At 43.0% G+C, this 12,708-nt stretch overlaps 1 protein-coding gene across 5 annotated transcripts in view; it reads right to left on the bottom strand.

The window, feature by feature from the left end:
• LOC121595867 (unconventional myosin-Ia) overlaps positions 1-12,708 on the bottom strand; it is a 72,284-nt gene that overhangs the window by 9,757 nt on the left and 49,819 nt on the right. For all 5 annotated transcript variants that reach the window (XM_041920194.1, XM_041920192.1, XM_041920193.1 and 2 more), the window contains 3 exons: positions 3,844-4,232; positions 3,490-3,664; positions 730-1,034 (listed from right to left, as the gene is read on the bottom strand). In XM_041920194.1, coding sequence (XP_041776128.1) covers positions 730-1,034; positions 3,490-3,664; positions 3,844-4,232 — 869 coding nt within the window. The remainder of the gene's footprint in view (positions 1-729; positions 1,035-3,489; positions 3,665-3,843; positions 4,233-12,708) is intronic.

Genomic DNA, 12,708 nt, shown 5'->3' with positions numbered 1-12,708 from the left:
TGCCAGCTGAACGGGGAATTTCGCCACTATTTCGGACTTCTAGAAACACACGATCATGCGTTCACTCCATTCAGCATCTCGCACCATCAAGCCACACCCAGCCTGACCCTGACATGCTTTGGCATTTGTTTTTTTTATGTTTTATTGTTTAATTAGTTTTCTTGATTGTGCACATACACCGGGGCAATACTGGGGAAACAGTGAAAGGAAAATGGAAAACAAAAGTAAGCGCGGTGGTATGGGCGGCGCACGTTGAGGCAGAGAACTGCAGTGAATCAAAACGCGTGCAAAAGCAGGTCAGCTGGTTTTGGTGGTGTTTGCGTAGAGTTTTATTTTCACTACTTTTGAGTTTCTTTGGGTCATACTCACTTATTAACCCACGCGTGTTGTCAGCTAATGTGGCTGGTGTTTTTGAGCTCTTTCTGCTTTTAATTACTCTTCAAGCTAGAGATTGGTGAAGCGAAAGTGCTTCAGTGAAGGTGAATACATTTTAGTGACGATTTGCATTGCCTGAGCTGCTGGGTGTGAGACTAACGTGAGTCAAGTGTGGACAATAATAATCAGTCTTGTATTCCAATTAATCGAATTCTAATCGAATCAGTTTTTAACAAAACTTATTTAATACCTAAAATATTACATCCTTGTGCAAAGTTTTCCTTGACTGATTGTGCTAAGTCTATACCAGTAAACACCAAAGAGAACAAGAAGCGAAACACTGTGAATACTTACGAAATATTTCCCATCGTTGAAGCGGTTGTGCAACGTACGCATGACGGCATCCTCCGTAAGCGGACCAGGCAGATGTATCAGATCGTCCATCTCGTTCCTTCCCGTGCTCCCCTGCCGCTCGCGCAAGTGTACCGTGGTGGGTCCCGTACCGGTCAACAGTGTGCCGGATCCACATCCACTGGGAGACACGATCGTACCGAGTCCGGCACTGCCAGCATGTCCTCCCGCGTTGTACTGTATCGAGTTCGAGCCACCGAAACCCATCGCCGTACGCCTTGGAAGCGTTCCACCGCATGGTACTGTGTCTGGGTAGGGAAGAGGCACAAGATATATTAAATTAGAACTCGTTCAAGCAGAAATAGATAGCTCCAGCATCAAAAATAAATACTCCGACTACAATTTTTGTTTTACGCTCACAAAATTCACAGATTGCCTAGATTCTCCGGGCCGTCTAACCGTCACCGCGTTATGCTACTGTGTTTTACTACTTCTTCTATTTGGCGTAACGTCCTACGCGAACATGCTGGCTTTCGAGACTTAAATCTTTACCACACAGCCGGATATTCAAAATCCTTGCTACGAGGAGACGATTAATTCTAGGTATGAACACATGACGGGCATGTTATTGAGTCGTACGAGTTGACGACTGTACCACGGGACCGCCCCTGTGTTTACTAATCATTCCCCATTAAGGACCTCGGTTAAAACCGATTCATAACTGGAACTGCAGGTGAAATTTAACCAATCAGGTTGGGCTTACTCGTTCCACGGCATAGTCCCGCCACTGGCTTAACGGTGTCCACTAATGCTGTACGATTTGTTACTTTAATAGCTCACGGTTTTATAGCTAGCCACACTTGGTCTGTCCTTTTTTCCACAGGCAAAGGAGCCGAGATTAACTATAGCGCTGAAAATGGCTGTAACTTTCGCCTCCAATACTTACACACGCAGCGGTTGGGCGGCGCATAAATTACTAAATATTCAAAAGAGCCTTCAACGGAATGGTTAGCATCAATGATTAAGCCTGCACAGCGGCAGGTTTGATTTGCAGTATCAAAAATGCTCATCTTAATTTTCAGCTTGAATCCATCTTCATACCATTCCTTTATCATTCGTATAGAAACCGAATAGAAAGAACTTTTTATAAATTATGCATTTTAAAGAAACTACATAACGAAGATTTCCAGCCACTTCACCAAACTCGATTGAATCGGGTTGTCAAAAATCACATAAAATAGTTGTTTCCTTTGATGTTTTTAGAACATTTAATCATATTATACGAGTTATTGAATAGCACACGCTTCAAATTAAGCAAACGTTGTGCGATCTAGGCAACTAACGTTCCTCTTCGATCGAGTTTGGGAAAGTGATTGATCATATGAATAGGAACAAGCGTGACTTTGTGAAGTCGTGAAAGGATCTTTGAATTGTAGTTCTAATTTATTTTTCTTTTTGAATATTTCGTTTATCTGTCAGCAAATTTAAAGCTGTCATAAAACATAACTCAAAGAAAATGGAATTATTTTTAAAATTATATCATTTTGAAAGCATAAGTATCATGTTAACCGAATTATAGCTACACAATTATTAGGGTCTTACATTTTCTGCTAAACTATTTGTAAGTATCTTTAATAGTTATAAAACTTTGTTTCTATACGAATAACAACAAACAATGAACAATTTCCATTACACTAAAAACAACGAATGTTAATCAAGCGAAAAACAAATTACCTCACGTTGCGTTGGCTTATTTTTGTTGTACTCTTCCCTCATCCTGCTGCGTACTGATTTATGTTTCTTCAATGAAACAAATTATATGCTTGATAATTCAAACAACATGCGCACCTACCATGGTGATGGTGCATTGGCGGCATTCCTTGTTATTATTATCGATCACCAACAAGCACCGCACAAAAAGGCGAAATCCTTGCGTTCTTTCACCGTTCCGCTGCACGGCCGTGAACGAAAGTAAAATGAAGCATAATCAAGCCTTGCAGCGGCGGGTACGGCGGAAAATAGGGACTCGTAGGCGAAGCAGACAGTGCGCGCCCCACTCTCCCACCGACTGACATTATGCAACGGTGAGTTTTGCTCGTCACATCAGACACTGCCAAGCCGTTTAAGACTACGCCGGCTGGACAAGACACAGAACGGACCGTGCGATTTGCACGGACACGAGCAAATTATTATGCCGCTCAGGTTGGACGGCTGATGGATGATCGCGTACGCGGTTCGCAAGCGAAATAAAGTTTACCGAATGGTATCCCAGCCAGGCACACGCGTGTTCAGGGTCGTTTGAGGATACACAAAAAAGATTCCTGTTCTAAAGTTCCGTAACCATTGCCGTAGACATGCGGAAGGTTTTGACCAGCGTTGTACTTGAACGGGGGAGATAAGATCAAAAGTGGATTGAACAATTCTTTGAGTTATATAATATGAAAAATTTAATAAACCTTGAATGGGAGACACTATTTTCACAGTAAACAACAATCACGGTTCATAGAATAGGTCATGCTTTCCTTAATCCAAATTGGATTGGAATTAGTTTATTACTTAATGTAAGGTTTTTTATTTAAGTTTCATCGGGTTTACCTTTATCAAAATGGGTAAAACTTCATTACGACAATAAAAACTAACATTATAAAGCTGAATAAATTTTCAACATTTCTTGATCTGAGCACAAAACCATAACAAAGTCTGTTAAACCAGCTGGTGAAAGAAAAGAACAACAATTTCTGGTCGTTTTCGGTTAGTACTCACCTCCATGCAGTAGCGCGCCGGTACTGGTGTTGTGATGTGGCAAGGGGTACGGGATTGAGGTATTTCTTGGTGAAACGATTGGCAAGACGTTGACATTCGGCTGCGAGGCGTTCAGATTGTTGCCCGCCTGGTTCGACGGTATGCACTGGGCTGCACTCGTAACTAGCATGTGGTTCTGTAGATATACACGGAATGACCATATGGAACCAAACGTAAGTCAACGAGCATGAAACAGAGTTTGTTCCCTTTCAGTAACCCTTAGGGCCAACTTGAAGGTGATAAATCAATGGAAAGCCATTTGGCAGCACCCGGTTTCGGTTGGAGGTGGGTTTCCTTTCTGTTGTGCTTACTTACCTTAGCATTATTGGTAGCGTTATTGGTAGCGTTGTTGGTGCTGTTATTGTTATTGCTGCTGTTGTTGTTGTTGTTGGTGCAACTATTGGCAAGATGTGGCAGCACGTTGATCCCGTTGGCGCCGACCGTGGACGTCATTAGACCGTTGGTCGCATGTGTCGCCAGCCCGGTCGCACCGTGTGTTCCGTGGTTCGATCCAGCGTTGTTAGTATTTGGTCCAGATGCTGGCGATACTACAGTACCACCGCCGACGGGCACACCGCCTCCATTGGGTCCTGCTCCCGGTGGTTGGCCACCGGTGTGTAGTCGATTCCTCAGCGTCACTAGCTCGGAGCTGAGGCTTTTCAGTCTTTGCTGCAGGTGAACGGCTTCGTTCGAAGAAGATGCATCTGTAATGAAATGTACATTTTTATTAGATACAATCTGTACTGCTCGTTAATTTGGAACTTGCTGTGTCGTTTCTACTTGATGTACTTAAAACTACTTTAAAAAAGAATGTACTTTATTGTAGGTTCTGTATCAGTTGCAAAGCTAATATGGAGAGGGTCACTTTTTCAAACTCTCGCTTGTTGGAAAACTTCTTTTAAACGAAGCAAAACCCAGAAAAAAACGAATTATCTTTCTTTATATCCCATTCGGGAAGAAATAATTGCCTCCAATGCGTGTGGGTTTGTCCTGGTTTGTCAATATTCCATGCACTGGATCCGGTATCATTGCGTGTACTCGCCGCTTCTCTGCCGTACTCTCCACTGACCGATTCATTGGCCGCTTACACTTATAAACACACAAACACGCACGCAAGCGTAATGACGCCCTGTACAGATAGTACGCCCCTTCACTGATCCAGATGCACGCAACCATCATCGGGACATGCTACCCAACGCAAAGCCGTACGCTTGGCTAACCGATTTCATTCACTACATGCGTGCCAATATAATGGCGCCGGTTCTGCAGCTTTGCAGACATCGGCTTCCTATTATATCCACGCACAAGGCATACGGAATTGGAGTGAATGAACAAAACGAGAGCGCTGAACACAGACAGCTTTATGATCGACCAATTGAAAGGATTGATCTTTAATCTTATTATATCATTAAAATTCTCAACCAACACCACGTTGCAACTTATGTGCAGCTGAGAAATCTCAACGATATATGAGTAGCCTCCATGGCTTGACACCGACTGGAATGTACCAACACGGAGAGCCCAGAGTGCGGATGAGAAAAGAAATGCTGCTCTAATTGAGAAGATCTTCCCGTAGAACTGATTATACCGAACTGGGGCGACCAGTGTACACGGCAGTGCACCAATTTAGACATCCATCCGTCCATCAAGACATACGGGCGTTCGTGCAATGCACATCTCACACCAGTGCTTGGTGATGTGGTGTGACATATTTTTAACCTTGCAAGCATTGCGCTACCTACAACGCAACGCTTTCGTTTGACTTCTGCAGGCGACCAATTTGCGGAAATCGCCGAATCGTGATCGGCGGGTTGGTCTGGAAACTCACCTCTCATCGGGAACCGTCCGCTCCTTCCGACCTACAGTTTCCCGTTATGATAATCACAGCCGCAGCAGCAGCAGAGCAGCGTATACACTCCCTTCCAGGGTGGAGACGAGCTTTCCGAACCCGAAACACAACGTGGAGCAAACCCCCAAAGGCCATCATTTCGTAAATAAGCATTACGAAATAATTGACTTCGGATTGTTGCTTACGGGAGCGATCGGGTGTGCGGCCATTTTTTGTTTGCACCGTGCACGCCCGCGGTAGGGTTTGTTACTTCGTTTTATTTTTGCGCCGCAATACGCACGCGGATATCGTCTCCAACCTTTTTTCAGGCGAAAGCTGCGTCAAATCTACGACACATTGGATTGCGTACGTGTCCCCATTACACGCCTTTGGCTCGTTGGCCGCGGTAAAGATAACAACCCGGCGAACTGAGCCGAGGGTTTCCTCCTGTTATCCACCCTCGGGATATCTCTCGGGCGAGCTCGTTCGAATGCGGTTAGTATCTCGCACTGCAATTGCCGCGTCGCGAATTTTATGCGTTTCTGTTTATTACGCCTGGTCGCGTCTGAAACATCGTTCACGGGTTCGTGATAGTTTTTCATTAACGGGTTTATTATAAACATAAAGCGTAATGATATGTTTTATGCTGCCTCATTTTGCGGACATCTTGAGAACAAACGAAGTGCCGACAATAAGGCAGACGAGCGGCAGAGGTACGTGGCATAAGCATTGCACGCCACCTGCGGCAAAGGCTCGCGCAGCCATAGGTGAAGCATTGTGTATGCGCAACGTAATGTATGAGATTTTGCGCACAAAACGAGCTGTTAACACCGCGATCGTGGATGAAAACGGTTCAAAAGTCATGGCATCCCTTCTTGCAGCACTGTAGGTGGCCAGTGAAACAAGAGGTGGCGAGGTCGGGCAAGATGAGAGATTGGAACAGCATTAATCTAGCTTTGACTGACCTCAATACAGTTTAAGGTGTTTGGACCTTTTGTCCATTCCACGGTGAAATGACTAATGCATGACACAGTGGGCCCATAGAATTTGAAGTATTGTTGTGAAAAAATAAAATAGATTTCCTAAGCTTAAAAGTTGAAAGTGTTTGAAAAATGGTACTTGAAAAATTAGTGCTTTATGAAAATGGAACAATCACGAGTGAACCACCATAAAACACACTTTCCTTTAAAATTAATCACAAACACGCATTCTTGTTGTAGCCTTTCCGATACAGAAACATTCCAGCATATCCCGCTTGTACAGCCCCATTACGTCCAAGAGAGAAAACTGTGCGCTGTAATGGCGATTAATTAAATTTACATCTCCATCATCGCACGTTCCAACTCGGGCTAATGATAGCAGGGAATGCCATCGTCTCATTCAGCACATCACACCTGTCTCCAACAAACTGGCGAGATACCAACACCGTACTACTCCTATCTCCTGTACGATACGCTAAACATTACGAATTTTAATACCTTTAACTATGGAATGAAAAGCGAAGTCTGTGAGCAGCCACGTCTGTAAGGTTTATGTCGCAGTCACTTTCTACCCTTTGCTTGCAGCAACTGTTAGCCTTAGATGGGACGGGTGAGTGCGGACATAGTGTACGTGGGTCACCGTGCTATGAAGGGCTCAGCTTGCTAAGAAGTGGGACAATCGTCCGGTGGAAAACACGGACTGGACGAGAAGAGCTGTCATGCCGTGCTTCAAGTTCAACGACCAGCTAGCCCGATATGGACGATGCTTGGTTCCTGTTGTTGTTGTTGTTGTTGTTCAGTTGAGCGTGCAGCATGTACAGCTGTTGCTGGTCATGAGCGGATCTTTGTGTTGGAATAATGGAAAAAAGGTATATGCTTCCAAAGATGAAAATGCGAGAAGAGCACAGCGAGCGAAGAGACGAAGCTGTACGGTACACGAACATAAGGTAATGCGAATATCCGAAGGTTTGGCTTGCTTCCCGTAGTTGGCCGCCATCTTGCTGTTTGTTCTTTGGATTGCGTGTGGACTTCATATCTACAATTATCAAATCAAATTAATGAGATTTAATCATATTTTATCCCCATCTTCGTGAATCATTGAAAGAATTAATGCTTGTTCACTGATTATGGTTTTTTCCAGCAATGTGTTGAGCAAACTTATTCGATCATCGTATCTGATCATTTTACAGCATGTAAGTTTTTGATCATTTAACTGAAGTTTTATTCTTCACTAAGGATTACCAGTGATAGGCCAATTTATCGGGAAGTAGGAAACCTTCATCGACCATAACATTGTGCGGAAATGCACCACGCTGTAACTATGTAATGGTTAGGAAGGAAGAACATAGTTTAGAAGAATATATTTTATGTTTCAATTTGCTTCGCACATGTTTTCCATCAGTGCCTTAGTCATTCGACTGTGACGGCAGTGCCCAGTAGCAGCTATATTATAGCAGTAATTATATTCATCCGCTGATTGCACTTTGCAGTCCATTAGACACACTTAGTTTGTTTGGTATTCTTTCTTATTCTTTGAAATTTCCTCCAACTCAAACTAAACACTTTACAGTGCCATCGTAAAGGAAACGAAGGGTTAATTGTTTGTTTGGCTTGCCGGTACATAAGCAAGCAAGCAGTACAGTTACAACGCTACTTGTTTCAGATAGACCATTTCTTTGTTGGTGTACTCAAAATTCAACTGGTCAAAAACGCACTCAGAAGAGATGCCAGATACTCGGTGAATCAAGTTCCGGTGATGAAAGCGTTTAAAGTAGTCCACAAAATATCTGGTCTCACACTAACATGCTAAACTGTTCTCGGAATGTTTGTATCTGAGTGTTGAAAGAATCCTGGTACGACCTCAGCTCAGCGCTGCATGAAACAGCTCCCCAACAATCCATGAACGGCGGCTTTATTCTCCATATTCAACACGCACGCATATTCAACACGGTCAAGTTTTTTTTTCTGATACAACAAGAAATAGCGCCTAAGTGCAAAACCACAGCCCTTTAGCCCTCTAGAAAGTTCTTTCATTAATGGTAATCATTAGTGCGCTAATAGCCCATCACTAAAAGCTGTGTCGGTGGCCTCCCTGCATTACACTGAACCTTTTCTCTCCTCAAATCACTAACTTCCATCCATGACCAACTAAAACGTGTGTCGATAATTTAAACTTTCGAGTGGTCAAACACAGCGGCCAACCAACGGGAAGGAAGACGACGTGCAGCAGAAGTCGAAGAAAGTAGGCAAGCAAGGTTACTCTACTCTTCTGCTAGTGTTACAGGGCCATGGCAATAATCTTCAGCTTCGTTTGGAACCTAGCTTAGATGGTGGATAGGAGTTTTTATGCTTTGAATCGAGCGGTTTTTCCTGTTCTTGAATTTATTCCATACACATTCTCCACATAATGGATCTTTGGGTCAAGGAACAGCGTTGTTTTGAGCTATGTTTCGTTTGTGGGATAGCCATAGCCACAGTATCTCAAAAATCTTCCAAGATCTTCAGCAAAGTCTTTCGTCTATGTCTGAACTTGTGCGGCTTTTGTGAATGTGATATTTTCCGGAAAGAGAGAAAGAGAGAAAATAAATGCAGAGAAAACTTAAGCTTCACTGATGATCGTCCAACAACACGGCAGCTAAGCCTACGGCTAACCCCGCTGAGTCCCACCGATCAGTCGGTTGAGAGCAGGTTTTGTGTACGCCTGATCGTATCGGATCTCTCGACAAAACGATTGTGCTCAGGTGGCTTCCCGCTATGATCTCCAAACCTTGCCATCTGCTCGATCGACTCAAAAAGATTAAGCAAACCGCTAGTCCAGACAGGCTTCGTTTTCCCGAAAAAGAAACAAGCGAATGCCGTGTCTTGCGTACGGACGATTCCCAAGAATTCACCGTCGATGATCGTCGGACCCCTCGTGGATAAGGTTAATTGGGATAAACCAGGGCCCACGGCACGCAGACAGCAGGACGATGCTGACATTTATAGACGACAAGTGGATCGTGGACGCCAAGCTCTGAACGGCAAAGGCTCTGACCGAACGCACCACCGCCCCAAAAAGCCTGAGGGGTCTTTGCCTTTTCTGTACACGTGTAATCTTCTCCCGCACGCAGGTTGTGTACGCTTTCTTTCTTTGGTTGCTAGCGCGTCATTCGCCCAACGGGTTAATCCTTTTCGTATTTATAGTGCGCAAAATTCGTCACAAAGCGTTCCTGTCCCCCTTATGGCTGCGGGCAACGGTTGACCTGTATGTTCGAGGATAACGGACCATTAAATTGGACGTCAACATGCAAAAAGGTAGGAAAAATGAGACAACACACACGACGAGAGTTTGGCCGGTCTGTGATCGGTGTCTGTTAGCAGTACCCGCCAGTGCTAAACTGTCAAATACGGTGTTTTTCTTGGAACAGTATCTCGCAAAGCATTGTCGATCGATCGAATCCGATCGGGTGGTTTGATCGAAACAGAACTATTTGTGCTACTTTTTCGTTCCTTGGAAATTTGCCTATTTTCTCGAATTCTAATCGAATCTGTTCCGGCATCCAATTTACAATTAGTCAGTTTGCTACACTCGGCAATTCGTTTCACGAACTTTTTTACGCAACAGTTACAAATAGATCTCAATCGGATATCAAAATTACTATATACACCCATTGTAGTGCTACGGTAAAATAAAGTCAGCCAAAATCTCACCACAAACCCACACACAGACACACAGACACACTTGGAAAAAACATTGCGTGGCAGATAAAATGACATACGGTGCTTCTCGCGATCCGAAATCGCCCAATCATCGATCGATCCAGGGGTGGTGCATCAGCACGTGAAACCAATGCGGCAACAGAAGAACAAATTAACGATTTCGGCACCTGCCGAAATTGGATGCGCCGTCGTCACTAGCCCGCTCTGACACACGGCAAGAACCTGCTGCAACTACCATCGAAAAAGATAACCATCGATCGGTATGAAGGGTGGGAATATAAAATCGATCGGAAAGAAGAACACCGCAAGAACTCCCTGTTTGTACCAGTGTCATCAATTAATCACCCATCTACGGAACAGCGCGAATGCGGCGCAATAAATTGGCGCGTGAAATAACGTACCTCACAAACAGACACAAAAAGGATAGATAGTGTGAGGCTCGAGTTGGTGGTGGATATAAAACCGCAGCCCAATGGTGTGTGTATAGAACGGTATTATTTTTGGGAAACTACCAAAAACTGTCTGCGGTTTCATCGCGTGGATTCTTTCTTCTGGTTGTCTTTTTTTATCACTTTTTACGTGCTATAATCAAACTTGTTCGGTTGACGCGTAGTATTGCTTCAGAAGAATGCATTTGAACAATTTTTTTGTAGCCTGTTTGTTGTATTACAAGCACAAGCACTGTTTTATGCATTACTGTAGGACCATATTTCCCTATCTTTGTATGTGACGTATTTTGTTCTGTATTAAGGAACTCGTTCAATTCAAAAGCTACTCGTCAAACTACGTCGCTGGAAAGTATTTCGGTCGATTTGGGATTCATTTCATTCTTCCACTCTGGTTTCTGTTTCTCTATGGCCATAAGACACCCTACAAGCTGAACCTAAAGCTCCAGGTCCTCCAGCTCCAGGAGAAATGAATGAAATATGCGATACAATTAATTCAACGAATCGATATGAAATTTATGCAAATAACAGCATATCTGCATACCGAACTGGCGACGTAGTAAGGTGGTTTCGGACGCTCAACACCACCCTGGTGAGCTGCGCAGGTAAGTCCTGCGGAAAGAAAGTTTTCTTCAGCTGTCACCAATATACCGGGTCGCTGTAACACCAGCGATGGGGGACGCTGTCCTGTTATCTTTCGCTTCGTCATTCGGAACGGATGACAGAGGAGAGAGATCGAAACAAAATAAACGACCCGATCAAAACATTTGACTGGCCCTCGTAGTGTTCCCGAGCTGTGCCTGGTTCGGATCCGCCTTTTCACAAGCATTGCCCGATAAGTTTAAGGAGTGTAACTGGTTTCTGTTCGATATTGATCGGTGGAAGTTTACTCAGATTGTCACATCGGCATCAAAAGAGAGGACCTGAATTTATCTTGACAATACGAGAGACGAATTGAAAGAAGACAACACGAAAACGTGTTATAAGAAATCGTGTTTGTGTCAGAAGTTGCTTGCTAACGTTGTACTACTAAGCTTTTAAATAAGACTAGCACGAACAAGAAGTCCATAAAATAGTAATTAAATAATACTTAAATATTAGTTAAACCATAACAGAACGCTTGTTATGGTATATTTTCAGAATACGTTTCATCAGTAAATGGAAAATCAGTGTGAAAAGAATTTGTCTTAGCTCTAGAAAAGAAACTACACCTCGTCCATCACAGCCTGGAAGCCTGATTAGCTAAATTTACATGCTTGCTTCGCACACTACTTCAATCTAGGAATTAATGTTTTATTTTTCCCCTCTTTCCTACTTTACCCCATTATTTACCTATATCTGATTTGATCTCAATCTCAATCACTGTTTGGTTGGCTGATTGATAGATAATTCATGCAACATTTAATGATGAAGCGAAATTTGATATCATGATCTATCGAGTTTTCTGTTCAAAAAGATAATTCTTATTATAAACACTGTTGATGGAAATATCTTTGGTGGTGGTTGGGTGTTTTCATAACTTTTCTTCTTTTTGGAGTAACGAACGAATGATATTCAACAACACGTTCTTTTAAGGCCATTGGGTTACAGGAGTAAATTTAAATGTTTAGTTATTTGATAATCTTTCAGTAGCGATTATTTCATTTAAACAGTTAAACAGTTATATTGCTCTGCATGTTATGTATCGTGCCAAAAATGAAACAAAAAGGCATGAAAGTCTTAGCTGCCATAGCCACGGCTAATCGAACAGCTCATGCCATCCGTACGGGCAATTGACTCTGTCGCTGACAGGTGATGGAAGATTTCCTACCGTTGGAATCTAACCCATTCTTATCTTCTCTCTTCATAATCGCCTTTCCTCGTATTTGCAGCCAGTCATTATGTTCACATTATCATTTTTCTTTGATTAAAATTAAAAGCCTTTCATAGTAAAAAAACACGTGTCACAAACTCAATCTCAATATGAAGAAATGGCTTTAAAACAACCAAATTAAGCCAAAAGATACAACAAATATATTACTAGAAGCGTGGTTAAATGCACGTAAAAAATATTGGTTTGGAAGCTTCAATTCATGTGGGAGAATTATTTTTGATGCATTTATAATAGCTAAAAACTAAGTACTTGCATCTATACATTGAAGGCTATGTCATCAGCAATGATTGATGAGGGACTGGAAAAGAGCATTAGCGGACAAGCTTGTATAGAAAGTATCATTTGCTTGATTGT

This window comes from Anopheles merus, chromosome 3R, assembly GCF_017562075.2.
Source record: "Anopheles merus strain MAF chromosome 3R, AmerM5.1, whole genome shotgun sequence".
Lineage (NCBI taxonomy): Eukaryota > Metazoa > Arthropoda > Insecta > Diptera > Culicidae > Anopheles > Anopheles merus.
This window is presented reverse-complemented; position numbering and strand designations above follow the sequence as displayed.